This window comes from Mus pahari, chromosome 10, assembly GCF_900095145.1.
Source record: "Mus pahari chromosome 10, PAHARI_EIJ_v1.1, whole genome shotgun sequence".
NCBI lineage: Eukaryota > Metazoa > Chordata > Mammalia > Rodentia > Muridae > Mus > Mus pahari.
Window position 1 is genome coordinate 107459964 of NC_034599.1, and position 26910 is coordinate 107486873.

The window sequence follows — 26910 nt, forward strand, 5'->3', positions numbered from 1 at the left end:
AGAGAGAGAGAGAGAGAACGCTGGGGTGTGAGCAGTCTTTCTACATGCCTGGCACAAACCTGGCAGCCGATGATGATGTAAGCTGTTGCTAGGTTACTGTTGGGTGGAGGTTGGTGGAACTGTCTGTAAGCCAACACAGATATAGTCTTCTGGTTCTCAGGGTTCTGAGATCAGTGCTCACTGCCCACCATGGGAGAGAGGGGCCGGGTGCCTCCTGCTTGTTCATGACTGATTAACTCTAAGCGAACCTCATACTGTAAATGGACCACAGCAATTTAGTTCATACAGTAGCGAGTTCCAGGCTGGCCAGGGCTGCAGGAGAGACTGTCTCAAAACAAAATCAAACCAAACAAAAATTCTAGACCCGTTGGTCCATTTGACACTCGTCCGTCCCTTCCCGCCCCCTGGAAGTGACCGTCCATGGCCTCTTGGCTGATTCGCCATGTACCAAGCACAGTGAGGCGTCTGCTGTACATTGCTCACCACCATGTTCTCCCAGTCTAAGCTCTGCCTGCTTGGGAAGTCTGGTCCTTCTCTCCCCTGTCCCCGGGACCGCATCCTCTCTGCCTGCCGTCAGTTGGAACTCCTGTATCCTGGACTTCCTGTCAGGCACTGTCCTCACTTCCTGCCCAGTGGTCTCTAGAGGGAAGGCTCGGTTCTGCCAGCCTTCTTCCTCAAAGCCAATCCCGGTTGTCACTTTCCCTGCCTGTGGTTCACCAGCCTTTCTCTCTCAGCAGGGGCTCTTGGGCCTGAGAGCAGCCGTGTGCCCCTGGGTCTTCCCCGCAGCTAGCAGGGGACTTTCTGCCTCCTAGGCCACCTTTGGTTTTCCCCCTGCTGACAAGAAGGTGAAGGGCACTGTGGCCATCAGAGGCGGCTCTTCTTCGCCTGTGTGGGCTCCCAAGCCAGGCCTTTCTCCCAGTTCTCATGCCACAGGATGTCCTCTTGTTACTCCAGTTTAGCACAAAATCTCAGGCTTTGGCCACCCAAGGCATTGTGACAATTACAAAGACAAAAGAGACCAGAGTGTGGGTTAATAGAATGTGTCCATGTATGTATGTATCCATGTATGTATGTATCCATGTATGTATGTATCCATGTGTGTATGTATGTGTACATGTATGTTTGCTATACATGGACTCAGTCCTCAGCACCACATAAAGCTGGGTGGAGTGGTACTGAACAGCAGCAGAAGGTGTGAAGGGGGATCCTAGCTTCAAGTCGTCTTCAGCCACATAGCAAGTTCAGGGGCAGCCTGTAGTCCAGGAGACCTTGGGTTAACCTCTGGCCTGCTCGTATGAACTCTGCAGGAGCCATCCACCCTGTTTCTGTTTTGCTTGCTTGACTTTATTTTACTTGGTTTATTATTACTGTCATTGTGTGGGTGACATGTGTATGATCAGTGTGGTCACAGGAATCTCAGACAGCTGACATGTGTGAGCGTGGACATGGGGATCTCAGGTAATGTGTGTGTGAGCGTGGACACAGGAATCACAGATAGGTAGCGTGTATGTGTGTGTGTGTGTGTGTGTGTGTGTGTGTGTGTGTGTGTGTGAACGCAGGAATCACAGACAACTGTTTAGCATCAGTTCTCTTCTTCCACTTAGGATTCCAGGGATCAAACTCAGATCTTGAGGCTTTCACAGCAAGCCCCTTGATTTGCGGAGCCAGCTTGCCTGCCCCACCTTGTTTTCTTAGGAAGTTTTTCACTGGGACCGGGGGCTTGCAGATTCAGCTAGGCTGTTTGAGCAGTGGATCCCTTAGAGCAACTAGAGTCCTCTTCCCCAGTGCTGGCATTAAAAGCACGCACCAACACACTAGGCTTTTTATGAGGGTTCTGGGGATCGAACTCAGAACCTCATAGTCAGAGGATAAAACTTCATGGACCAAGGTACATCTCCATCCTCAAGCATTCAGTATGCCCCAAGGCTTATACAAAAAGGTAGACAGCTAGGGTGGGTTAGGGTAGGGGGAGAAACAGGTCCACACACCTAATAGGACAGTATAGGCTTCTACAGAGAGTCACAATTAGGTTTCTTTACAGTGGCATCTTAGGTTTTTATTGTTGTAATAAAACTCATGACCAAAGGCAACCTGGAAAGGAAAGAGTTTATTTCGTTATACTTCCAGGTAATAGTCTGTCCCTGAGAAAAGTCAGGGCAGGAACCTGGAGGCAGGAGCTGAGGCAAAGACCATGGAGGGGTGCTGCTTACTGGCTTGCTCCCCAGGGCTTACTAGCCTGCTTTCTCATAGAACCCAGGACCACCTGTCCTGGGATGGCCCCGCCCACAATAGATTAAGCCCCATTCACATCCATCATTAGCCAAGAAAATGACGTCACAGACTTGGCTATGGGCCAGTCTGAGGGAGGCATTTTCTCAATTGAGATCCCCCTTCCCAGGTGACCCTGGCTTGTATGAGGTGTACAAAAACAAGAAAAAAAAAATCTAACCAGGACAATGATGCATTTTAGCAGCTCTTTTTGGTTTTTCAAGACAGGGTTTCTCTGTATAGCTCTGGCTGTCCTGGAACTCACTCTGTAGACCAGGCTCAGAAATCTACCTGCCTCTGCCTCCCGAGTACTGGGATTAAAGGCGTGCGCCACCACGCCCGGCCTATTTTAGCAGCTCTTATGTTACATCTTTAAAAGCTGAGGTAGAGACATTAGCCCTTAAAAATAAGAAGGCCAGCGGCCTTGCAGGGAGCACAGGACGAAATGTGATACAACACGGAGAGCCTTGGGAACCTCCAGCCAGTCAGGCATGGTGGCTCGCCCCAGCGCCTAGGAGGCACCACAGAGAGAGACAGAACCCTGAGGGTTCCTGGATCGTCAGTGAGACGGCTTCAGGGTCAGTGGAGTCTGTCTCCAAAAAGAGGGTGAGAGTACTGGAGAGGGCTGGGGCCGGGACTCAGAGGTGAAGAGCTCCTGTTCTTCTGGAGGGCCAGGGTTCTATTCCCAGCTCCGACATGATGGCTTACCACCATCTGCACCTCTAGTCCCAGGAAATCTGATGCCCGCTTCTAAACCTCTGTGGCCATCAAGCGCAAACATGATGCACAGACTTGGATCCAGGCAAAATATATACATGAAATTCAATAATGTTAAGAGAGTGGAGGGAGGTGCTCAAAGTCAACTTCTGGTCTCCATAGATGTGCAAACAAGCAAATGCCTCCGTGCATGCCCTCCATGAACACAGAAAAGTCATCCCTTCCCGGGCCTCACCCTGTGCTGAGGAACACTTCAGCCAGTGGTTTGGGAGAAGAGGAAGGGTTTGACCACGTGACCCTGAGGCCTGAGCAGTTCTCAGACTAGGTTATGCTTGCTGACCCTTGTCTTCCTCCTCCTCAGAGCCTCCTCCCCACCCCAGGGCCACTTAGCTTTCTTTTCCTTTGTTACCAAGGAACTTGATCTCATGAATGAAATCACTGATAAATTCAATTCGTGAGATAAAAGCACCACTTTTGATTACTCTGACTTTTCTTGGGTCGGATGTGGCTTTCTGGTTAAGCAAGCTTGCTTGGGGGATTTCAGGGGTCAGACGTGCCTGCTCTGTCCGTACAGGTCAGCGCCTGTCTGCACTGTGCACCGGCTGACTGTAGACTCTCAGGGAGACGAGTTCGCCTGGGCTTTGGTGCCAGTCAGAACGTGTGGGTCATGCGTGCCACATCCTGCTGTGCTGGGACAAGAACATGGCTTATCTCCATCCAAGAGAAATGAGTGTAGATGCCTCTTTCATTAAAATCTCATGCCGCCGGGCAGTGGTGGCGCACGCCTTTAATCCCAGCACGTGGGAGGCAGAGGCAGGTGGATTTCTGAGTTCGAGGCCAGCCTGGTCTACAGAGTGAGTTCCAGGTCAGCCAGGGCTACACAGAGAAACCCTGTCTCCAAAAATACACATGAGGTAGAGGAAGATGCAGGAGAAGCTCAAGGTCATCCTCCAGGTGCATATCAAGGCCTGTCTGGAATATGTGAGATTCTGACTCAAAATAGTGCCAAGCGTCATAAAAGAGTGTGGGGGGTGGAGAGATGGATCAGCGGTTAAGAGCACTTTCTGCTCTTGCACAGGGCCTAGCTTTGATTCCCAGCACCTACCTGGTGCCTCACAGCTGTCTCTGACCTGCCTGGCTCCTGAGTGTACATGATATGCATGAACACACACACATACACGCATAAATAAATCATTTTTGTTCCGGTTTATTTATTTGGTTTTGTGAGGCAGGGTCTCACTATGCATCCTTGGCTGGCTCTGCTGGGTTACAGGGCATGTGCCACCCCCACCCAGCCAGATAAATATTTGTAAATGATTTATGATAAGGCTAAGGAGCGAGCTCATTGGTAAAAGTGTCCCCTACCCGTGGCATCTGGGTGGAAATTCTTGCCTAGCACAGCTGTAAAAAGCCGCAAACGCTGGTGGTGTTTGCTTGTAATCTTAGCCTTGGAGAAACAGAGAGAGGCAGAGTTCCAGAGTGTGCTGGCCGGATAGCCTGTCCTAACTGACAGGCCCTGGGTACCGGTGAGCAGTCCTGTCTCAAAGCACAGGGTGGAAACCCTCGCTGTCACTCCCGATGTTGAGTACCGGCAGACTGTGACTCTGCTGCTGATCGTACCGGGGTGTGACTGGGTGTCAACTGGCTTTAAACTGGAAACTGAGAAGCCTGTGGGTGTCTGTCATCCTACAAGCCATTCCCACGGTGCGAGGCAGGGGTCAGCGCATTCCCTTTGCCTGGTTTGCAATGGTGCTAATCCTCCACAGTCATTCTTTACGTCTCACTCATAGTTTTCACTCACAAACCCTGTGAACCCAGAAACTAGGTGATTGGGCTTCTCCCAGCAATCACGTTAATTCCAGGTGAAGTGGGTTCGCTATAATTTTTAGTACACAGAGCTTATTTTACTGTGTATGTGTGTGAGAGACAGACTGATAGACTGACTGACTGACTGAATGAATGAATGAATGAATGACACATTATGATGGCTCACATGTTTGTGTGCATGTGCCCTCATCACAGGACACTGGGATTCTGTTTCTGATCTTTATTCTCTCTTTCACTTCTTGGCTCTCAGATGAGTCATTTTGCTCAACCTTTCATGCCTTTTTAAATTTCATGTGTATGAGTGTCTGTTTAGGTATATGTGTGCACACCACATGCATGCAGGACCCACAGAGGCCAGAAGAGGGCGTCAGATCCCTTGGAGTTACAGGCAGTTGTGAGCTACCATGTCAGGGCTGGGAACAAAGCCTAGATCTTCTCTAAGGACAGAAGTACTCTTAACTAGTGACCCACATTCCAGCCTTGTCCTCTTCATAGTGGGAGGTGGGTGGGGCTAGATACAGGGCCCTGGCTATTCTGGAACTCCCTCTGTAGACCAGGCTGGCCTTGAACTCACAGAAATCCACCTGCCTCTGCCTCTCTAATGCTGAAATTAAAGATGTAGACACCACATTTGGATTCCTTCCTCTTTTAAAGTTTGATTCGCGCATATGCTTGTGTGTGTGTGTGTGTGTGTGTGTGTGTATGTGTGTGTGTGTGTAAAAGAGAGAGGGGTACTTTTGCAACCTGCCTATGGATTTGAAAGCTTCCAGACCTCCTCTCTCTCTGAGGTGAGTGCCTCGGGTACTCGTCATGGAATGGAAAGTTGTCCTAGAACACTTCCTAAGACAAAAGGGAGACCGCAGAGCTGCTTCAGTTATTACACTAGGACCTGGGGAAATGGAATTCACACCATCTGCAGATAGCCGTGGGGCTCAGGCAAGAAGGAAAGTTAATTCCCTTTGCTTATTTCAAGGGATCTGCTTATAGTCATACACCTCTAAGCATGCTCCTTGACATTTTACCTTATAGAATCGAGCTTTCAACAGCACAGTGTGGACGAGTTATGAGTGAGAGCATTTTAACCTTGAGGACAGACCTCCACGTTTTCCGATTTGAGCCCTCCAAGCACCCATATTTCCTTTAGCATAGTCTATTACCTTGTTGTTTTTGTGTTTTTTTTAAACAGGGCCTCACTATGCTGCCCTGGCTGTCCCGGAACTCGGTCGGTAGACCAGGCTGACCTTGAACTTAAAAAACTACCTGCCTCTGCCTCCCGAGTGCTGGGACGGAAGGGACGTGCCACCATGCTCAACCTATATTTACTTTTAAAGGGATGTCTGAATATCTTAAAACAGTATTGAGGGCTGGGTATGGTATAGTGGCACACACTTTTAATCCCAGCAGGGAAGGCAGGGGCAGGGAAAGTTCTGCTTTCCGGGCCAGCCTGGTCTGTTGAGACCCTGCCTCAAACAAAGCAAAAGACAGTATTGAAAGTTTAACTCTAGGGTCTGGAGAGATGGCTCAGAGGTTAAGTGCACCGACTGCTCTTCCAGAGGACCCAGGTTCAATTCCCAGCAACCACATGGCAGCTCACAGCTAAACTCTAGTTCCAGGAGATCTGATGCCCTCACACAGACAGACATGCAGGCAAAACACCAATGTACATAAAGTGAAAATAAATTTAAAAAAGAAATAAAGAAAGCTTCACTGTAAATTCTAGGAAGATTGGCTTTGTCCGGGTAAGTTAAGGCAGACACACACTCACTGAGAAGTAGGTCAGGCACTAACAGGAACTTCCTCATTGCCGTCACCTCTGTGTGAATAGCAGAAGGTAGAAGTGTGGGCCGAGGTCAAGATGGTCAGAGATAGTTGGCTTCTGCCATGGACTGTAGAAGCTGGGACTGCCATGGGACACCCCCAAGCCCCTGCAGTCACCTCATTAACATAAACCTTTTGGTTTACCGAGAATAATTTACCAATAATAATTTCAGCATATATTTTTCTTTTTGGTCTTTGGTGGCAGGGTTTCACACTGTAGCCTAGACTAGCCAAATGTGCTAAGCAAGAGTCCTTTACTAAGCTATACTCTCAACTCTTCCAGCATAAATTCACTTTTTTTTTAAAGATTTATTTATTATATGTAAGTACACTGTAGCTGTCTTCAAACACTCCAGAAGAGGGCGTCAGATCTTGTTACGGATGGTTATGAGCCACCATGTGGTTGCTGGGATTTGAACTCCGGATCTTCGGAAGAGCAGTCNATGGTTATGAGCCACCATGTGGTTGCTGGGATTTGAACTCCGGATCTTCGGAAGAGCAGTCGGGTGCTCTTACCCACTGAGCCATCTCACCAGCCCTTCTCTTATTTTTTAATTTACTTAGTTATCTAGTTCAGTTTTTCAAGACAGCGTTTCTCTTTGTAACAGGATAGCCAGGGCTGTGTAGAGAAAACCCTGTTTCAATAAATAAATAATAAGCAGGTTAGTAAAAATAAAACTAAATAAAGCCTCTAAAACTTTTAACTGGAAGCCTAGCATGGTGGTCCACACTTATAACCTCAGCACTACAGACTCAGAGGCCGGAGAGTCACTACAAATTCAAGGTCAGCATGTCTATATAGCAAGTTCCAAGCCAGCTGGGGCTACTAGGAAAGCCAAGCAAGAACTAGAACCTTAACCTAGGGCCAATGAGGTGCTTTAATCCTAGCACTTGGGAGGCAGAGGCGGGTTGATTGGTCTCTGAGGCCAGCCTGCTCTACAGAGCAAGTTCCAGGACAGCCAGGGCTACACAGAAACCTTGACTTGGTGGAAATAATACAAACAAACAAACAAAAACAATTAAAGTTTTTTAAAATGTCATTGACAGCACTATTGTTAACAACACAAAGCTAGAAACACCCGAGTACCCATTTTCAGTAGCAAAGGAGTGAGTAGCCATCCACATATTTTCCTAGGGAATGCAGTGTCGTGGTAGCATGCACAGGCCCCGCTTTAATCCCTAACACTGAAGAAAAGGCGGGGAGCAGGGAACAATGTATTAGTCAGGCACGCTGGCACATGCCCATAGTCCCAGCGTACAAGAGTCCAAAGTAGAGGGATTGTGAATTTGAGGTTATCCTGGGCTAACATACATATATATATTTGTCCCCAAAACTAATTGGTATATTTGTACCATTGAATGCCATATGATGTTTAAAACAATAATGCATATATTCAGTTATTTGTGCATGTATGTGTGTGAGTGTATGTGGTATGTGCATGTGCGTGTGTGCTATGCGCCTGTGTACAGGGGAGGAGGTCAGAGGAATCGAAGTGTCCTGCTCTGGCTCTCCACTTTATCCCCTTGAGACAGGCTCTCTTTCTGAACCTGGAGCTGGGCTGGAGACCAGTAAGCTCCACTGGTCCTCTGTCTCAGTCTCCTGCAACACCAGCATTGCAAGCATGGGAAAGACGGCACCTGGCTCCTTTATGTGGTTGCTGGGGATTTGAACTTGGGTCCTCATGCTTGCCCGGCATGGCTCTTACCCACTGGGCCGTCTTCCCAGCCTATTTATGTACACTTGCACATAGGTAAAAATTAGTCAAAACTAATTCAGGGCAACTGAAATCAGGAGCTGGTCTTAAGACCGTGCAAACAGGATTCTGGCAGAGATGGGGCTGATAAAGCCCGGGTGAAACTATTATGGTGTATGCCTTTTAGGATGGAGAGAGATAACAGATCCTGCATAAAAACAAGAGTTAAAGTAGTTCTGAGAACCTCGAAACTGCCACCCTTTTCTAAATGACTTAGTCCAACAGACAGGCAGTTTTGAGTCGCTGACCTCCTTCTGTGAGCACGGAATGCCTAGAGCTTTTGTTTCAGTGGTAAGTGGTGCCCACATTGAACCAGGAGCACAGCCCATCTGCACTCCACTCCAGGCACTGGGCTGACCACCAAAATGTGCTGTGCCCCCTAGGCTGGCCTCAGATTCATAACGATCTCCTGCCATAGTCTCCCAAATGCTGAAATTACAGCCCCCACCCTTGCTTTCATCTTGGGTCGCTTTGGGGACCATTCTCAAACTACATGGACTCTGTGTGTTGCCATCGACCCTGGGTGGGGGTGGGGGTGGGGGGAACTTAAATGGAGACCTGCCTGAGGTCAGATAGCTAGCCATGGACAAGAATAAGATGGGAAACCAGGAAAGAAATCCAGGCGGACTGGAATAAAGCCAAGGGAAGTTTTATTATCCCTGCAATCTCTGCACTTTGGAAGCAGAGGCAGGAGGATTATCTGGACTAGATAGTTCAGGCTAGTCTTTGTTATACAGAAAGACTGTGCAAACATTAATAGTTCATTTTAAAATGAGCAGGAGGGACCACCACAAGTACCACTCTCTTTCCTTCCTTCTCTCCATTCTTGTCCCCTCTGCCCTCACCCTCTATGCCTTCCCTCCTCTTCCAGATCTTCTGTTTACCTCTGGCATGTGTGACCCCACCCTGACCCCCACACCACCCCCAGCAGACTGTTCCATCTGTTCTGCCACCCCTCAAACCCTGAGTGCGCCTGTTCCCGAAGCAGCGTCCCTGCTCACAGAAGTCATCCTCACAGCTTGTAAGACTCTGAAAATCTTGTCTTCCAAGCCATTCTCCCCACATCCCTCGGAGGAAAGCTTCCAGAACCGCACGCCTAACAATAACGTAGACACTCTCCTGCATAGGCCTCTGCTCCCATCCCCCCCTTGTCCCACTCCTGTGGCTTACACCCGCTATATTGCCCAGGCTGCCTTCAGACTCAGACCCATCCTCCAACCGTAGCCTCTCGCGTGCTGAGGTTGTAGCTCCTGCTGCACACGCCCCACATTCTTCCCGGGTTGTCTGGGGAACAGTCCTTAGACTACGTGCGGGCTTTATGCACATCAGACAGCATGGCCGAGCCCTGCTTCTGTGGGGCAGAGAGCAAGGGAGACTCTCCTGCTGGAGGGTGTGGGCAGCCGTAGCAGAGAGGGCTGGGGTAGACAGGCAGTTCCTGGGAGCCAGGGTGGATCTCAGAATGTGGTGAGGTGTGGACCAAGACCGAAGTCTGTAGCTTCTGGAATCTGAGGCTTCCAAATTCATTTCTTCTGCAGCCAGGATTGGTATTTGGAAGAAGCTCTGCCACCTAACATGAAATACTGGGGTGCTGGGAGATACTGGGGTGCTGGGAGATACTGGGGTGCTGGGAGATACTGGGATGCTGGACTCCATGGGGCATCTCTCACCTCTCTGATACTAGTGATCCTCAGTTGACAATATCTCTCTCTCTCTTTCTCTCTCTCTCTCTCTCTCTCTCTCTCTCTCTCTCTCTCTCTTTCTCTCCCCCTCCCCTCCCCTCTCTCTAGGGTCAAGTATGGATCAATGGTTTCAACCTCGGCCGATACTGGCCCACAGCGGGCCCACAAATGACCTTGTTTGTGCCGAGGAACATCCTGACCACTTCAGCCCCCAACAACATCACAGTGTTGGAGCTGGAGTCTACACCCTGCAGCAAGGGGGCCCCAGAGCTGTGTAGAGTAGAGTTTGTTGAAACTCCGGTCATTGCCTGACCTGACCATCGGTGGCCATTTTCCTGGTCAAGACTCATGGCTGAACCTCGGAGACTGAGCCTCGGGGAGCACAACCCTACTCTGGTTACACGGATCACCTTTGTCGTGCTAGAATGGGAGCTACATTTCTGGAATGTGTATGTACCCTGCTGGTGACTCTGCAGCCCCGCCTTGCCTGATCTCATGGCCACTGGGAAGGCTGAAGAGAGTGGACACCAGAGGAAGACATAGCTGGTGTGCAAGAATTGGAGCAAAACTTGAATAATGTCCTTTATCCTGATTTGAAATAATCATGTCATCTTCCTGCTGAATAAAATTGGTATGCAAGTTGTGGGAGTCCTGTCGTTAATATATCAGGCAGATATTAAACTCCAAGGTCTGACTTAAATCTCAACTAGACTTGAGTGAGCTGGCTGAAGCTTCTTCAACAGCTTGAGGTTCAAAGTAGGTAGCAGAGAGAGCTGGTTTGGGCGAGAAGAAGGCTTGTTTTTTGTCCTGATTTGACTTTCTGAACCTCTGACACCTGCTTGGTGAGATATCTCCAGTTACGATCTCTCTATACAATTGAATGGAATTTTCTGTGTGTGTGTGTGTGTGTGTGTGTGTGTGTGTGTGTGTGTGTGTGTGTTCATGTTCATGTATGTATGGAGATGCATGTAGGTGCATGTATGTATCTTGGGTATCATTTCTCAGGAATGTCTTAGTGTCTAGGCATAGACAGGATGTATAAAATGTAATTCTGCTTATGTTTGAGACCCTGTCTCCAAAAAAAAAAGTGTTAACATGGGGCTGGGCTGTAGCTAAGTTGGTAAAACACATTTGCCATGCAAGAAGCACTGGGTTCTCTCCCTAGCAGTGCACAAAACCAGGCATGATAGTACATGTTGTGGTTATAAAAAGATAAAGAGGTCTGAGAACATGTTCTATGGGAATGTGGTGAGGGGGGTGCCTCGGCGGGCCCATGCCAAGGAATCCCTTCCTCCTAAGGGACCAGCCACACACACACGATGGTATAGTATAGAATAGAGTTTATTTAGGGCATGGGAGGGGAGCTAAGAGGGTAGTAAGGTTGGCCATGACCATGTGGAGGGGGGGGAAGGAATGGGGAGAGAGGGGGGAATAAGGGGATTCAAGAGAGCAAGAGTAAGGGAGGAGCATACCTGGCTGTTGCCAGGTAACTGTGGGGTGGAGTTTAGACAGAATGCTAACAGTACACACGCATGTAATAGCATTCAAGAAGTGCGAGGAGAATGCTGAAGTCCAAGTTTATTCTCAGCTACACAGTGGGGTCCAGACCTCGGGTTATATGTAACCCTGTCTCAAAAAAAAAATTAATATGATTGTATCTGAATGGTAAACATTTGGGTACTTGGCCACATTTCCTAACCTATACTTTAAATTCGGAGGGAGGGAACAAGTGAAGTGTGCGCACACACTAGAAGTTTCCAGTCCCCCCACCCCCATCTCCCTCTCCTATGGGAGCACTGGGATTACACTCGTGCAAACTATTGTTTTAAGCTTTTACATGGCTACCTTAGGTCCAAGCTCAAGTCCTTGTGCTTGCTTGGGAAGTGCTGTCATCCACCGAGCCACCTCCACACCTGGCTTTTGTTTCAATTTTTATGTATATGAGTATTGTATTCGCATGTCTGCCTGTATGATGAAAGAGAGCATCAGATTCCAATATGGTTGTGAGCTACCATGTGGGGTCTGGGAATTGAACTTGGGACCTCTGGAAGAGCAGCTAGTGCTCTTAACCTCTGAGCCAACTCTCCAGCCCTGTTTTGTTTTTTGAAACAGGGTTCCAAGCTGCCCTTCAGCTCATCTTGTAGCCAAGGATAGCCTTTAATTTCTGATCCTTCTTAACAAACATGCACCATGATGCCATTCTTAGCCGCTGTTGGGATGGGAACCCAGGACTTCGTGCATGTTAGACATTCAACTGACAGAGCTACATCCCCAGGCCTTTTCTCCGTTGTCTAAGGTCACTTTCTGTTTGTCAGTCTGCCCATTTTTGTTTCTCGGTAATTCTAGTTTACTTGAAATGAAATTGCTTAGCCCCGAGTCTCCTGTCAAGTGACGGGGACAGCAGATGATCTCCGTGGTCTTTATTTCTTTCTTCTTATGAAAAAATAAAAGGTCATTTTCTGAAATCATTTCTTAGTCACTGTGAGGGATCTGTCTAAGCTGTGGTACAATACCACGTGTGGGCTGCAGGAACATAAAGTGACTGTCCAGAGGGTGGGAGGGGACATGCTGGCTCTAGACGACAGTGTCCCAGCCCCTGAGCGTCAGAGCCTCCTCTCTGCCTCCCTTGCCCCTCTGGCTGACTGGAAACTTGCACTGAGGTTTCTACACTTTGTTTTTTTGTTGTTGTTGTTTTTTTCAAGACAGGGTTTCTCTGTGTAGCCCTGGCTGTTCTGGCACTCACTCTATAGACCAGGCTGGCCTCAGATTCACAGAGACCATCCGCCTCTGCCTCCTGGGCGCTGGGATTAAAGGCATGTGTGCCACCACTGCCTACCACGTGGCTCAGTTGATGAAGTGTTTGCCTGGCAAGTGTGAGGCCCTGGGTTCCACCCCCCTCACTGAAGAATCAAGCTATGGCCAGCACACAGGTAATCCTCGCACTGGAAAGTGGAGGCCGGAAGGCCTGAAGCTCATGATCATAGCAAGTTCCAGGTCAGAATAAAAGTAACGGTACTGCGAACGGTTGAGACTTTGTGATGGAAACTCCTGTCAGTCTCTCCCTTACCCCTTCTCTCTCATCATTGGTGGCAAGAAAGTGACTCGCTTATATGCCTTGGTTTCCTCAAGTGTGGCTCCCACTCGGTGGGCTTTCTCAGTTGCGTCAAGCCTAGAAGCATCCCGGCTAGCACCAGCCACAGAGCGTGCTCTAGTTTCGTTTCTGCTCTTGTGTGAGCACCCTGGCAAAAAAAAACAGCGAAACTCACAGTTTCGCCAGGCAGGGGTGGTGCATGCGTTTAATCCCAGCACTAGGGAGGCAGAGGCAGGTGGATTTCTGAGTTTGAGGCCAGCCTGGACTACAGAATGAGTTCCAGGACAGCCAGGGCTGTACAGAGAAACCCTGTCTCGAAACAAAACAAAACAAACAAATAAACAAATGAACGAACAAACAAAAAACCCTCACAATTTCACTGGTGAATGTGGCAGGAGCTGGAAGCTAGTCAAAAGTGGATAAGTGCATGAGAACTCGATTGCTTGCTTACTTACGCTTAGCTCAAGCTTGACTCACTGTGCTGTTTGAGGCCCCCTGCCCAGGGAATGGTGCCACCCACAGTGGGCTGTGTCTCTCCATATCAACTACTTAAGACAATCCACCATAGACACACCCAAAGGCTAACTTAGCGTAGACTCCTCACTAAGACTCCCCTCCAATGGTTCTACTCTGGGTCTAGCTGACAAAGCTAAACACCACACACATATTCATTGACGCTTTCCATTATGTCTCCACCCAAGCAGGGAAGCCAAAGGGATGGGGAAAGTGATGCCACCTAAATTGGTTCTCTGTAGCCCTCTGTGTTCAGTTCAGCCACTCGGCGCTACTCTGCCACTGTGCTAGGCTCAGGCTACTGAGCAAATAAACCTGTCTATGATGAGCCATGCTACACACCAAGGACTAGAAGCTGAGGGAATGATAGCATCCAGAGGGATCCTCTAGTCATGACCTGGGAGCCACAGTGGACACTCAGCCTGCAGAAAGGCTACAGGTCCCCAATGGTGTGAGCCAAAGGGATGGAGTGGCCCCATCCCTCACCTGGAGAACACAGGAGAGTTGGCCCTGGTGGCATGGGCTCTGGAGAGCTGGTGGACTGACCCAATCAGCTACCACTGAGGTCCAGATCCAGGTCTTTGAGTTGGCGCACCCCAACATCTACCCATCTATGAGCTGCGGGAGAACAGAAAGGGGCCAGTCCTGCAGATGGAAAACTGCAGGATCTCCATGACACAGGCAACAATAGGATAGCCAAGAGGTGTCCCAGTGAGAAGCCACGATTGATGGTGCAGCAGAAGCCAGAGGTCTCAAACCAGATCGATGACTCCTCGCAAGTAAAGCTGTCTGAGCAAAAGGCTGTACTGTGTGACATCCTGCGACACACAGCAGCTTCCATAGTGTCTTGGTGGGAAGGTGGCAAGGGCAGAGGGCAGGTATGGAGGGAGATGAGGGGGATTGGGGTGCATGATGTGAAAGTTGTAACAAATCAATAAAAAGTGGTGTCTGTTGCTGTGTGACATGGCAATGCAGTCAGCTGGAAATGGTAACACAATTACCCTTCTCTTGTTTTTTGAAACAGGGTCTCTTGTAGCCTAGGCTGGCCTCAAGATCACTAAGTAGCTAAGGATGACATTCAACTTCTGATCTCCCTGCCTCTCTCCTCCCAAGAGCCGGAATGACAGGTGTGAACTACCACGCTCAGTTTCATGCAGTGCTGGGAATGGGACCCAGGGTTTGTATGCACACCAGGCAAGGTGTCTGCCGACTTGGCCACAGCCTACAGATAAAATGGCCAGCCCAAGAGGAGCTCTTTTTTTTTTTTTTTTTTCTTTTATTTGTTTGTTTTGAGGTAGGGTCTCACTACATAACCTTGGCTGTCCTAGAACTCACAGAGAAATCTTCCTCTGCCTCTAACCCTGACCCTGAGGGCTGGGATTAAAGGCCTGCACTACCACACCTGACAATAGTGGCTATTTTTAAAAAACTGCTAATAGTACTCAGTTACAATCCTTTTGTATGTCTATTTCACAAGACGTGTAAGACTCTGAATTGAGTCCTGCTCATTTTTGGTCCAGCCCCATCAGCAAAGTACAGGGCTTGATCATCCTAGGGTCACCTGGCCTGTATTTAAAATCAAGGACTCCTTGGGCCATTTCAGCTTGTCTTGGCCCCTGGTGAATCCACCAGAAGGAAGTAGGAGGGACAGAGACCTTGAGTGCAGGCTAGGAACGTGCCCTGTGAGCCCCACACCAGCCCGTGTGCCGTGTCTATGAGAAGCTTGCTCTCTGCTTCTTATCTGTTGGTGAGATCTTTCACTCAGAGCTCTGAGGGTTCACTCGGGTGCCGTCCAACCTTGCACTTCCCTTCTGCTTTGAGTTTTACTAAGCAAAGAGACTTTGAGTCTGGAGGTTCGGTTATGTCCGTCCTATCCCCTTTCCTGTGGACTCTGGAGTCATCGACTGTTGGAAGAAATAAAAGCTGAAGGGCTTGGGTCTTACTCTGGAGCCCGTGTGATGGCACGCGCCTCTGATCCCAGCACTTGGGAAGTGGAGGCAGGAGGATCAGAAGTTCAGGGTCATCCTTGGCTACGCAAAAAGTTCAAGGCCACCCTGGGCTACATCGTGATCTCTTGTCTCCAAAATGAATAAATAAAACTGTGGGTGGGTGGCTCACACCTGTGATCCCAGCACTGGGAAGGCCAAAGCAAGAAGGTTCCCACCCCTTCAAGGGATGTTCAGTGCCTGTATTTGTGGTACCTGGTAGAGCACATGTAGCCCATAGTAGATCCTCAGCCAGTGCCTACCGGCTGGGTAATTAAGTGCCTGCACACCTGCATACCTGTATACACACTGAGAGCATAGGGTCCCTGTGACACCACCAGTCCCCCCGGTGTGTCTGAGCCACCCCCACACAATTTTTATTTATTCATTTCATCTTCTTGAAAGATCCAAGATTTCATTTTAAAAAACAAACAAACAAACAAACATTTTGTTTAAAAAACCTTCCCCCAGAGGGCTTGCTTTTCTGCTGTTTCTTCTGGGTAGACAGTCTATCTTCTTCCAAACAAGTTCAGTTCATGAAAGACAGCGCCATCCTACACAGTCTTGTAAAGTATCATGACTCAAATGTGGAGCAGCGTGTCTTGAGTTCCACACACCGTCAACCACACTGGGCCTCATCAGCCTCTAAGCATACAGAAGTCTTGAACTTGTAGTGTCCATCCACCCTGAGCCCATACAAAATATAATACACTGAATGGGACACAGAGTTTTCTTCCCTCTTTCTCTGTGGTGTGTGTGTGTGTGTGTGTGTGTGTGAGAGAGAGAGAGAGAGAGAGAGAGAGAGAGAGAGAGTGTTTCTTCATGTAGCCCAGGCTGGCCTTAAACTCACTATGAAGTCAAGGATGCCCTTAAACTCTGGTTCTCCGTCGTGTCCAACACTAGGAATCCCAGGGTCTCATGTGTGCCGGGCAAGCGCTCTAGCAACAGCTCCATTCCCAGCCTGATACCTCCGTCTTTACAAGTCCTCCCTCCCTTCGCCTTCTTTGTCCACTGTGACCTCCACATCTCTCATCATTTTCAAACTAAGCATGTCCCGTCTGTGTTCCTGAAAGATACATGTGGGCCTTTCAAGGTCCAGGGCCTTAGGATATGGAGCTTTGGGAGGCAAGTGGCTTCTAAGTCAGAAGGGAGCAGCAGCCAGGGCTGGGTGGCTTGCGCTTATAATCAGTGTGGAGACAGGCGGGCAGATCTGTGGAGCCCACAGAGAACCTACTCAGGAAGTTCCAGCCTAATGACACACACACACACACACACACACACACACACCTGTCTCAAAGAACAAAGCAGGGACAGTGAGGTGACTGAGTAGGCAGAGATACTTGTCACCGGGCCTGACAACCTGAGTTTATCCTCTGGGACCCACAAGGTACAAGAGAATCAACTCTAGCAAGTTGTCCTCTGAGCCTATGTGTGTGCTGTGCTGTGGTGCGCGCGCGCACACACACACACACACACACACAATTTATTTTAAAAACTTAAATTTTTTATTTTAGATTATGTATATGTACCTGTGTCCATGTGTGTGTGCAGGTGACTGCAAGGGCCCAAAGAGGCCACAGATGAGGACATCCGATCTAGAAATGGCGGCGTCACAGGCAGCTGTGAGCCCCTCTGCTCTCTGGTTGTGGAAACTAAACTTGGATCCTGAGGCTTATCTCCAACCCTACTGAAAAATTCTTCTAGTTGAGGACAGTCAAGACTACACAAAGAAACCCTGTCTCCAGCAACAACAACAACAAAACAACAACAAAATGAAAGATGTTAAAGAAAGATGGCTGACCTAAGGAACGCAGGAGGCTCCAGCCTCCACACTCATGGGTGCATACACACATCTTCACCACATATACACATGTCCCTATGCACATGAACACACACACAGAAATACACACATTAGGGGTTGATGGCCGTCACTAGCAGTCTGAACCATCTCATCCTCTGGGGTAAAACTCTTCAGGTAGAGGTTTAGAGTCTGAGCCACCACCCTCAGTGCCAAGCTTGAAGAGGAGAGACACCCCAGAGCTCCCCTCATGTTGCAGGCTCAGGGGAAGTCAGTATGCATTGACTTGGTGTATGAATCAGGCCACCTTTAAGTTCAAGTGGACTGGACACAGAATGGAGAGAGGGGGCATCCCTGAACACGTGGCACACCTTTGTCTAGCTCCTGCACTCGTCTGGCCCTGGGGTGACCTGCCTAATCTGAGAAGTATTTCCCCTATGGGCATTCTGCCCCTGGTCAGGAGGAATCTTTCTGACAGCCTGTGCCTGCCAGGGAGTGCTCTCTCACCCTTCCCCCAACAAAATGAACCAGAGAAGCCGAACCTCTTTTTGTGTTCACAGCACTTCATTACCTTTTTTTTTTTTTTAATGACACTTATTTATTTAGTGGGTGTGGCAGCGCGTGCATGCATGCGTGCGTGCGCGCATGTGTGCATGCGTGCCACAGTGTGGGAATGGCATCCTGGGGGTGACTTGATTTGCGGGATTCACTTCTCTCCTTCCTCCACACAGGTCCTGGGAGAAAACTCAGGTTGTTAGGTTTAGTCCTCTCCCCAGCCCACAACGCATGACTGCTTCAAAGTTCATCACAGTTCCAAATTCCCCTTTCAGAACACCAGAAATCCACCAAGTACTTTCGCAAGTTGCGACTCATTTCAGACTTTCAAGGAGGAGATATGGTCACTTTTATGATTCCAAGAACTGAGGTTCAGAGTCCTAGGGGATGCAGCTCGGTAGGCAGAGCAATTGAGTAGCAGGGGCAGCAGGAGGGGAGACCTGGGTGTGGCCTCTTCCCCTGCTACTAAATAAAAAGGGCTTAGTGTCACATGCCAGGAAGCAGAGCACAGGTGGAGGCCAGAGAATCAGTTTAAAACAACAAAACCAAAGCTTTTTGTTACATTTATTTGTTTAGTGTGTGAGTGTGTGTGTGTGTGTGTGTGTGTACCTATGGCTGTGCTTGTCTTTATGTGTGTTTATGTGTGTGTGTGTCTGTGAGTATCTGTGTGTGTGTCTATGTGTCTGTGTGTATCTGTGTATATCTGTGTGTATATGTGTTTCTCTGTGTGTCTGTGTGTGGATGTATGTCTATGTCGGTATGTGTGTGTGTCTATGTGTCTGTGTGTATCTGTGTATATCTGTGTGTATATGTGTTTCTCTGTGTGTCTGTGTGTGGATGTATGTCTATGTCAGTATGTGTGTGTGTCTATGTGTCTGTGCCATAGCACATATGTGGTATTCAGAAGACAATGAGCAGGAGTCAGTTCTCTGCTTCCATCATGTTGCATGGGATTCAGGTCACTAGGTTAGGCAGTGCACTGTTACCAGGTGAGCCATCTCACTAACCCAGCGGTCTGGAGTTCAAGGTCATTGGCACCTACAGATCGAGTTCAAGGCCAGCCTGGGCTATGTAAGATGATAGAAAATAAACTAATAAACAAACAAACAAATAAATAAATAAATAAATAAATAAATTGAGGTTCAGGGGAACAATATTCTAAACATGAACTGAACTAACTGTACCAACAGTAGCCCCTTCGTCCAGGCATAGTGGAATGTATAAACAAAACAGTTGGTTGGTTTTAATTGCGTGAATGAGCTCCTTCTGTCTGCCTAAGGCCTCTCTATTCTAGAAAGCCCAGTTTCTGTTTAAGTGTGCAGAGTCTCTGACTCTTATCTCTAAAATTCCCCAACTACGTGTCTAATAAAACTGTGTGCCCAGGTTCAAAGACTGACCAGATTGTTCTAGAAGCAGCAGGTGGATTTAGGGTAAAAAAAATATATATATTACCTCATTGAGACTTTTGATAGGAACAGAAGTATGAGAACTGAGTCTGTAGTTTCACCTTTTGGAAATTGTAAAATAACATCAAGAAGAATAAACTTAAAAGGCATAAATTCCTGTTTTGTATTTGTTGAGACAGGGTCTCACTAATGGATAAGGGTAGCCTTGAACTCACAATCCTGCTACCCCAGCCTCCCAAATGCTGAGATTACAGGTCACATTCACTGTGCCTGACTGAGAAGGCCCAAACTTTTTATTTTTTGGAGTAAGGACCTTATGTCTGTAGACAGACCCTTCTGAAGCTGCAGCCTCACACAGCTTAGAGACACAAAAGGAGATGGAACCGGGCTTTGTATAATTCAATATTCTATGTCCACATGAAATCATAAGAAAGGCAAGACTAATCTATGGGAAAAAAAATGTTGTTAACTGTGCCTGTATTTAGCCTGTATGTAGAATTTTGCTGTATTTCACTGGGCATAGGAGACCTGGGTGCACGCATCTCCAACATTCTTATGTATCACATGCTCAAAATTTGCATGTTTGAGTTAAGTTAGAAACACACATCTCTAAACCCATAATCTGGGATACATCTGTAATTCCATTAGTTGGGAGGCAGAGGCAGGAGGATCAGGAGTTCAAGACCATCTCATCTATATATAATGTATTTGAGATCAGCCTCAGGTAGATGAAACCCCATATTAAAACAACACAAAAGAACCAAGGCTGGGGGGATGGCTCAGTGGGTAAAGGCACTTGTTGCCAAGCCTAATGACCTGTGTTCAAGCCCTGGGACCCACAAAGTGGGAGAAGAGTTGTCCTCTGACCTCCCATGGATTCACACACACACACACACACACACAGAGAGAGAGAGAGAGAGAGAGAGAGAGAGAGAGAGAGAGAGAGAGAGAGAACATTAAGAGGTAAAAATGTAAAACAAAGACAAATGTGTATGCTTTGGCATGGATACTACATATCAACAAAAGTAAACATCATTTCAAAAAAAAAGAAATCTAAGCAAACCTGTCGGCAGAGCTTCCTGAAGCAGGAAGTAGCGCCCCTTTAGAACCTGGGGTTCCACATAATAGGAGGGACCTTGAAGTTAGATTAGAGTCTTAGGCAGATCCACACACATCCACGCACGGCCTTTCCACTTCTGAAGAGCACGTAAGATTCGGACCTTGTGAGAATGGGGGATGAACACAAACTCACACCTAAAACCAAGCCAAACCTGCAAAGCACCCAGGCTGCAGGCAGAGGGGCTCAAGGTGTGTCTCTAGAAGCAGACCCGAGATAGGAGTTCCCGTGTGTTTGGGTCTGGACACGAAATGCTTCCCATAGATAGGTTTAAACACTTGCTCCCCGGTGGGGCTATCTTAGAAGCTATGGGTGTGGGGGTGTTTTCCTTTTGTTTGCAGACGGGGTCTCACTATCCAGCTCCTGGATGTTGAGATTAAAGGCAGAGCCCACTGTGGAGCCACTATGCTGGGCTATGTCAAGGAGTCTGAGGGAGGCGGAATCTGGTTTGCGGAAGTGGACCAATGGAGTGGGGCGATTGCCCAGCCTAAGATCTCTCTGCATCTTGTGTCACTAAGAGGTGAGGAACGGAGGTTCTGGCCATAGTCAATCACACCCTGCCATGTCTCTCCTGCCAAGATGGGTTCTAGCCCTTCAATTCATGACCCAAATTCTTCATACGTCGAGCAGCTTTTCTTTGCTGCTGAGTTTCTTTGCAGTTCTGGAGAGCAAACCTAAGGACTCGTGCATGCCAGGCCAGGCAGCGGCCGCCTCTGAGCTCAATTCCAGCCACGAGCTGTGCCGTGCTGGGTGCTTGGTCACCAAGAGGAAAGTACCCAATGCACAGTATTTCTGAGCTGCTCCTTAGAGAACAGGGGGAAGAAAGAAAAGGAACACGGGAAGACACGGGAAGGGGAAGACAGAGCCAGGATCTCCCATCTGCATGCAAAGGTCTGACCTTTCAGGGCCCCCTCAGCAGAGCGTCCTTGCAGGGAGCCAACAATGTTGTTTTGTTTGAACTAATGTCTCTCTATCTAGCCCAGCTGCTGGAATTTAACTCTGTAGCCCAGGCCGCTCTGACCTCAGACATCCTCCTGCCTTGCCTCCCAAGCACTGGGATTAAAGGTGTGGCTCACCTTGCTCTGCTGTTGACTGTTTGTTTTTTAATTTAAAAAAATTAATTAAAAATATTTAACTTTTTTATGTATTCCTGTATATATGTATTATGTATTTATTTATTTTTGGTGGGACACGTGTGTTGCAGAGCATGTGTAGAAGTTGAAGGACAACTTAAAGAGGCTGGCTCTCTCCTTTCACCACGTGGGAATTGGGTATTGAACTGAGGTCATCTGTCGGGCTCTGCAGCAAGCCCCTTCACTTTAGTTGATTTTTGAGACAGGTTCTCACTTTTTTTTTTTTTTTTTAGATTTATTTTATTTATTATATGTAAGTACACTGTAGCTGGCTTCAGACACTCCAGAAGAGGGTGTCAGATCTTGTTACAGGTGGTTATGACCCACCATGTGGTTGCTGGGATTTGAACTCTGGACCTTCAGAAGAGCAGTCGGGTGCTCTTACCCACTGAGCCATCTCACCAGCCCGAGACAGGTTCTCACTTATGCAAACAACCCAGACTGACCTTGCACTTAGTCTGGTGTTGAATTTGAGGTAATGCTCCTGCCTCAGGCATTCAGATAACAGCTGTGAGAACAGGAGGACCTGTCTCTTCAGGAGGTGGAGGAGCATGCACACAGAGTAAAGGTTTCTGGTAGGACTGCGTTTGCTTCTCCTTGTGTAAGATGCCTGACATACGCAGGAGGGTTTATACTGGCTCCCAGTTCGAGGCTAGAGAAGTCACCGCAGTGGGAGCGGGAGGCAGCTGGTCACACCGTATCTGCAGTCAGGGAAACTGAGGAAAGCTGAACTCTTTATGTTCCTTCAGGGACTGCAGCCCATGGAGTGGTCCAGCCCACACTTTGGGTGGGAGGTCTTCCTTCCTCAGGTAAACACGCTATAGACATACCCAGAGCTAGGCTTCCATGGTGACTCTACAAGGCAAATTAACCATCTTAGACACTAAGAACATCAAATCCAGGGGCCACCTAGAAGCCGCTGTGGAGGGGATGAGAGAGAGGAGGAGACGGAAAGAGAGCTCAGTAAACAAAGCATAGGAGGTCATGTGTGCAAAAGAAACACCCAACCCCAAACTCGAAGCCCAAGGAGAAGTGTAATTATACAGCAGCAGACAGGAGCAGCAACTAAACATGGGTTCACTTAAATAGAACAGTGTGGGAAATGCTTTTATGTGGGTAGACTGACTTAGACTAAGAAAGACACCTGTGAAGAGCAAGCAGAGGGCCGGGCAGTGGTGGAGCACGCCTTTAATCCCAGCACTCAGGGGGCAGATCTCTGAGTTCGAAGCCACCCTGGTCTACAGAGTGAGTTCCAGGACAGCCAGGGCTACAGCCAGAGAAACCCTGTCTCAGAAAACAAAAGACAGAAAAAAAACAAAACCAAACGAAAAAAGGACGAGCAGAAGACCCGAGAACATCTGCAGCAGCAGAAGCGTAGTTCCCACCCAAAGGTGTTAGGAGAGATGTGCAGGTGTCAGCGGTAAACTTCCCTCCTAAAGCTGAGCTCAGTTCTGTCATACCTCCAGTCCTTCAGAAGGCAGGTTAACAGTTTCTCACCCACTGCCCCTGGGCCCTGCACACACTGCAATTTTGGAAGAGTGGCTTTGACTTTTTTTTCTTTTTCTTTCTTTTTTCTTTTTCGTTTTTTGAGACAGGGTTTCTTTGTACAGCTCTGACAGTCCTGGTACTCATTTTGTAGACCAGGCTGGCCTCGATCTCAGAAATCCACCTGCCTCTGCCTCCCAAGTGCTGGGATTAAAGGCGTGCGACACCACTGCCTGGCCTTGTTCTGTGTTGATATTGCTGAGTTGTGGAATGGATCCACTTTCAATGCTGGCTTTCCTCAAGGACAGTTTGGGCGTATGCCTGTGTGTGTGTGTGTGTGTGTGTGTGTGTGTGTGTGTGTGTGTGTACAGCTGTGGACAATGGGGGACAACCTAGGGGTCCATACATTTTTGAGACAGGGTCTCTCTCACTGACCTGGAAGTTCTCAAGCCCGCTAGGCTGGTTGGCTGGAGACCCCCATGGATCTCCCTATGACTAGGGTTAAGGTACAGACTACCAGTCCTGGCTTTTTTGTGTGGGTGCTGTGGTTGAAATACAGATCTTCTTGCTTGCATGACAAACACTTTACCAGCTGAGCCATCTCCCCAGGCCACAGGGCCACTTTGTACTCAGAGCTTCTGCAGTCTTGGGACATAGGAAATGTTTAGATTTCTCCTGGTCTAATCTGTGGCTTCAGAAGATGTCACAGGGCTGGCTACTCAAGGCCTTCTCACGGCTGTGCTCTGCGTGTCCCTGGAGCAAGGACATATGGCTTCGTTCCATTTTAGCCTGAGACTCCAAAAGCATGGTGCAGGGAATCTCATGGCGCCTTCGTGGGAACACCGGTGTGGACGTGAGGGCCACAAGCTTGGCCAGTGACACAGGCTGACCATGAGGGGCATGACAGCAGCCTCACGTGATCTTAGAGGACTCAACTCTGCCAGGACCCTTCAGAGTCATCCCACAGCTGAGGAGACAAATGCATGTCTCCACTCTTAGAGCAGTCACGAGTTACAAACTGTCCCCAGAAGTTGGCCCATGAAGAAAGAGTGGCTCAGAACTGTTGGCTGCTAGTAACCTAATCAATAGTAGAGTAAATGCTTCCATCCTAAGCAGGGTGGAGTGGACAGGCAGGTGTCCCGTTTTGGGGGCCACTGCAGGATGGCGGCTTGCTAGTAACTGTACAGCTGCCTCCTTTGTGAGTGAGTGGAGGTGATACCAGAGCTACCATGGGGACAAGGATGGGAGCCATGGGCCACAGTTCACCATTGCTCAGCCTTGTGTGTCCTGAGGAACCAATGCTTCCACCAAGCTCCAGTGTCGCCATGCTGAAATGAGTTAAGCATTACCAGGAACAGGGAGCCAGCCTCTGGCTGAGCACATGCCACATTCTCTGTAGGAACCTCGTGAGGTAAAGCTTTCTAAGAAAACTGCCCTCGAGGGTGAGCCACTCCTAAACCAGGCTGCAGTGGTGTGTGTCTTTAATCCCAGCACCTGGGAGGCTGAAGCAGGAAGATTCCCAAGTTCAAGACCAACCTGGTCTTCAGAGTGAGTTCCAGGACAGCCTGGGCTACACAGAGAAACCCTGTTTCAAAAAACCAAAACGGTAAAAAAAAAAAGAAAAAGAAAAAAACCTGAACCAAACTTATACCTTCTTCTGCTGTGTTTTTGATGGGTGTAGGATGTATATACACATTTATGGGCTACAGTGTGATAATCTAATATATGAATACAGTGTGTAATGATTTTTTTTTTTTTTTTTTTTGAGACAGGGTTTCTCTGAATAGCCCTGGCTGTCCTAGAACTCACTTTGTAGACCAGGCTGGCCTGGAACTCAGAAATCTGTCTGCCTCTGCCTCCCGAGTGCTGGGATTAAAGGCGTGTGCCACCACATACAGCTTGTGTAATGATCTTATGTCTGTGGATACAGAGGCCGATCATTTTCTGGGAGAGGAAGCAATGTTTCATATCTATATACACATAAAGTTAGGAGCTGTTCTTGCTTTATATTCCCTCATCTCCCAGTGTGCAACATAAGGTCTCCTTTAGACTCAACTGGATCTGTGTGGACACACACACACACACACACACACACACACACACGCACACGCGTGTACTTATACTGTGTGCCATGGCAAAGATATGGAGGACAACTTTTAAAAGTCAGTTCTCCCCATGTGGGTTCCAGTGATTAAACTCAGGTCACCGGGCTTGGCAGCAAGCACCTTTGCCAGGTGTGAGTGTAACTATCAGCTCGTCCATTCTTCCCTGAACTTGGACCATATGGCTAAACCTTGGGTAGGTCAGCAATTCTGCCTCTACCCACACCAGATGACCACACACAGACAGACATGATCAGGAAAAGGCTTAGCACAGCTAAGCGCAACTTTATTTATTTTCTATAAAGGTGATATCAAATGTTCCTCATAAAGTCACTCTTCAGAAAGTAAACACCAACCAGGAAAGGGGATAACATTTTAAATGTAAATAAAGAAAATATCTAATAAAGAAAGAAAGTAAACGTCTAGAAATACATCCTTTAGAAAGGCGGCAGTGCTACACTGTACAGGCTGAAGGGAGGCTTTGAACTCAGTACCTCTCCAGGTTGGAGGGATCGGCTCTCACAAGCTCTGTTGGAGTTTCTGAGCAGTCACAGCTATGCAGCCTTACACATACAATTCCAGCACTCGAGAAGCTGAAGCATGAGGATTGGAAAAAAAGTCAAGGCCATCTTGGCTATACACTGAGTCTCAAAACAACCTGTACCACAGAGTGAGACATCTCAAAAACAAAACAAGGGCTGGGGAGACACTCTTAACCAGCTGTTCTTCCAGAGGACCTGGGTTCAATTCCCAGCACCTACATGACAGCTTACAACCATCTGTAATTCCAGCTCCAGGGGATCCAATGCCCTCTTCTAGCCTTTGTAGACACCAGGCATACACATAGTGCACAGATATACATGCAGGCAAAACACCCACACCCATGAAGTAATTTTTAAAAAATATTTAAATGGCTTGAATAAAAAACAAACTTAGCAAATTACTTTAATGATATAACACATTAAATAATTAAGATAACACAAGAATAACTGTTCTGATATTCAGAAACTGGAGCCAATTTTTTTATAAAGGATGTTTTTTACAGCTTCATAATTTAATAGTTATTTTAACACCCTACCTATAATGATTTTTAACTGATTATTTGTGTCTCAATAGTTGACATGACCCTTTAAAGTGATTAAAGGAATATTGTCATAATTTATTAATACACTTACTATTTTCTTTCTTTCCTCCTTTCTTTTCAAGACAACGTCTCACTAAGTAACCTTGGCTGGTCTGGAGCTAGCTCTGTAGACCAGGCTGGCCCCGAATCACAGAGATCCACTTGCCTGGCCTGCTGAGTGCTGGGGTTAAAGGTATGCACACCACAGGCTCATCCAGCTTACACTTTTTGTTTGTTTGCAAGACAGGGTTTCTCTGTGTAGCCCTATCTGTCCTGGAACTAGATTTGTAGACCAGGCTGGCCTCGAACTCAGAGATACTCCTGCCTCTGCCTCCCAAATGCTGGGATTAAAGACACTTGCCACCATGCCTAATAACAGTTCGCATTAGAAGAAGAAGCTGGGCGTGGTGGCACACGCCTTTAATCCCAGCACTCAGGAGGCAGAGGCAGGTGGATTTCTGAGTTCGAGGCCAGCCTAGTCTACAAAGTGAGTTCCAGGACAGCCAGGACTATACAGAGAAACCCTGTCTCGAAAAACC

General features: G+C 48.0%; 1 protein-coding gene across 1 annotated transcript in view; it reads left to right on the forward strand.

The window, feature by feature from the left end:
- Glb1 (galactosidase beta 1) overlaps window positions 1-10706 on the forward strand; it is a 73323-nt gene extending 62617 nt beyond the window's left edge. Inside the window, exon 16 of the mRNA XM_021206293.1 lies at window positions 10172-10706. Within this exon, the coding sequence (XP_021061952.1) occupies window positions 10172-10375 (204 nt within the window). The 3' untranslated portion in view covers window positions 10376-10706. The remainder of the gene's footprint in view (window positions 1-10171) is intronic.
- Window positions 10707-26910: the final 16204 nt, after the last annotated feature.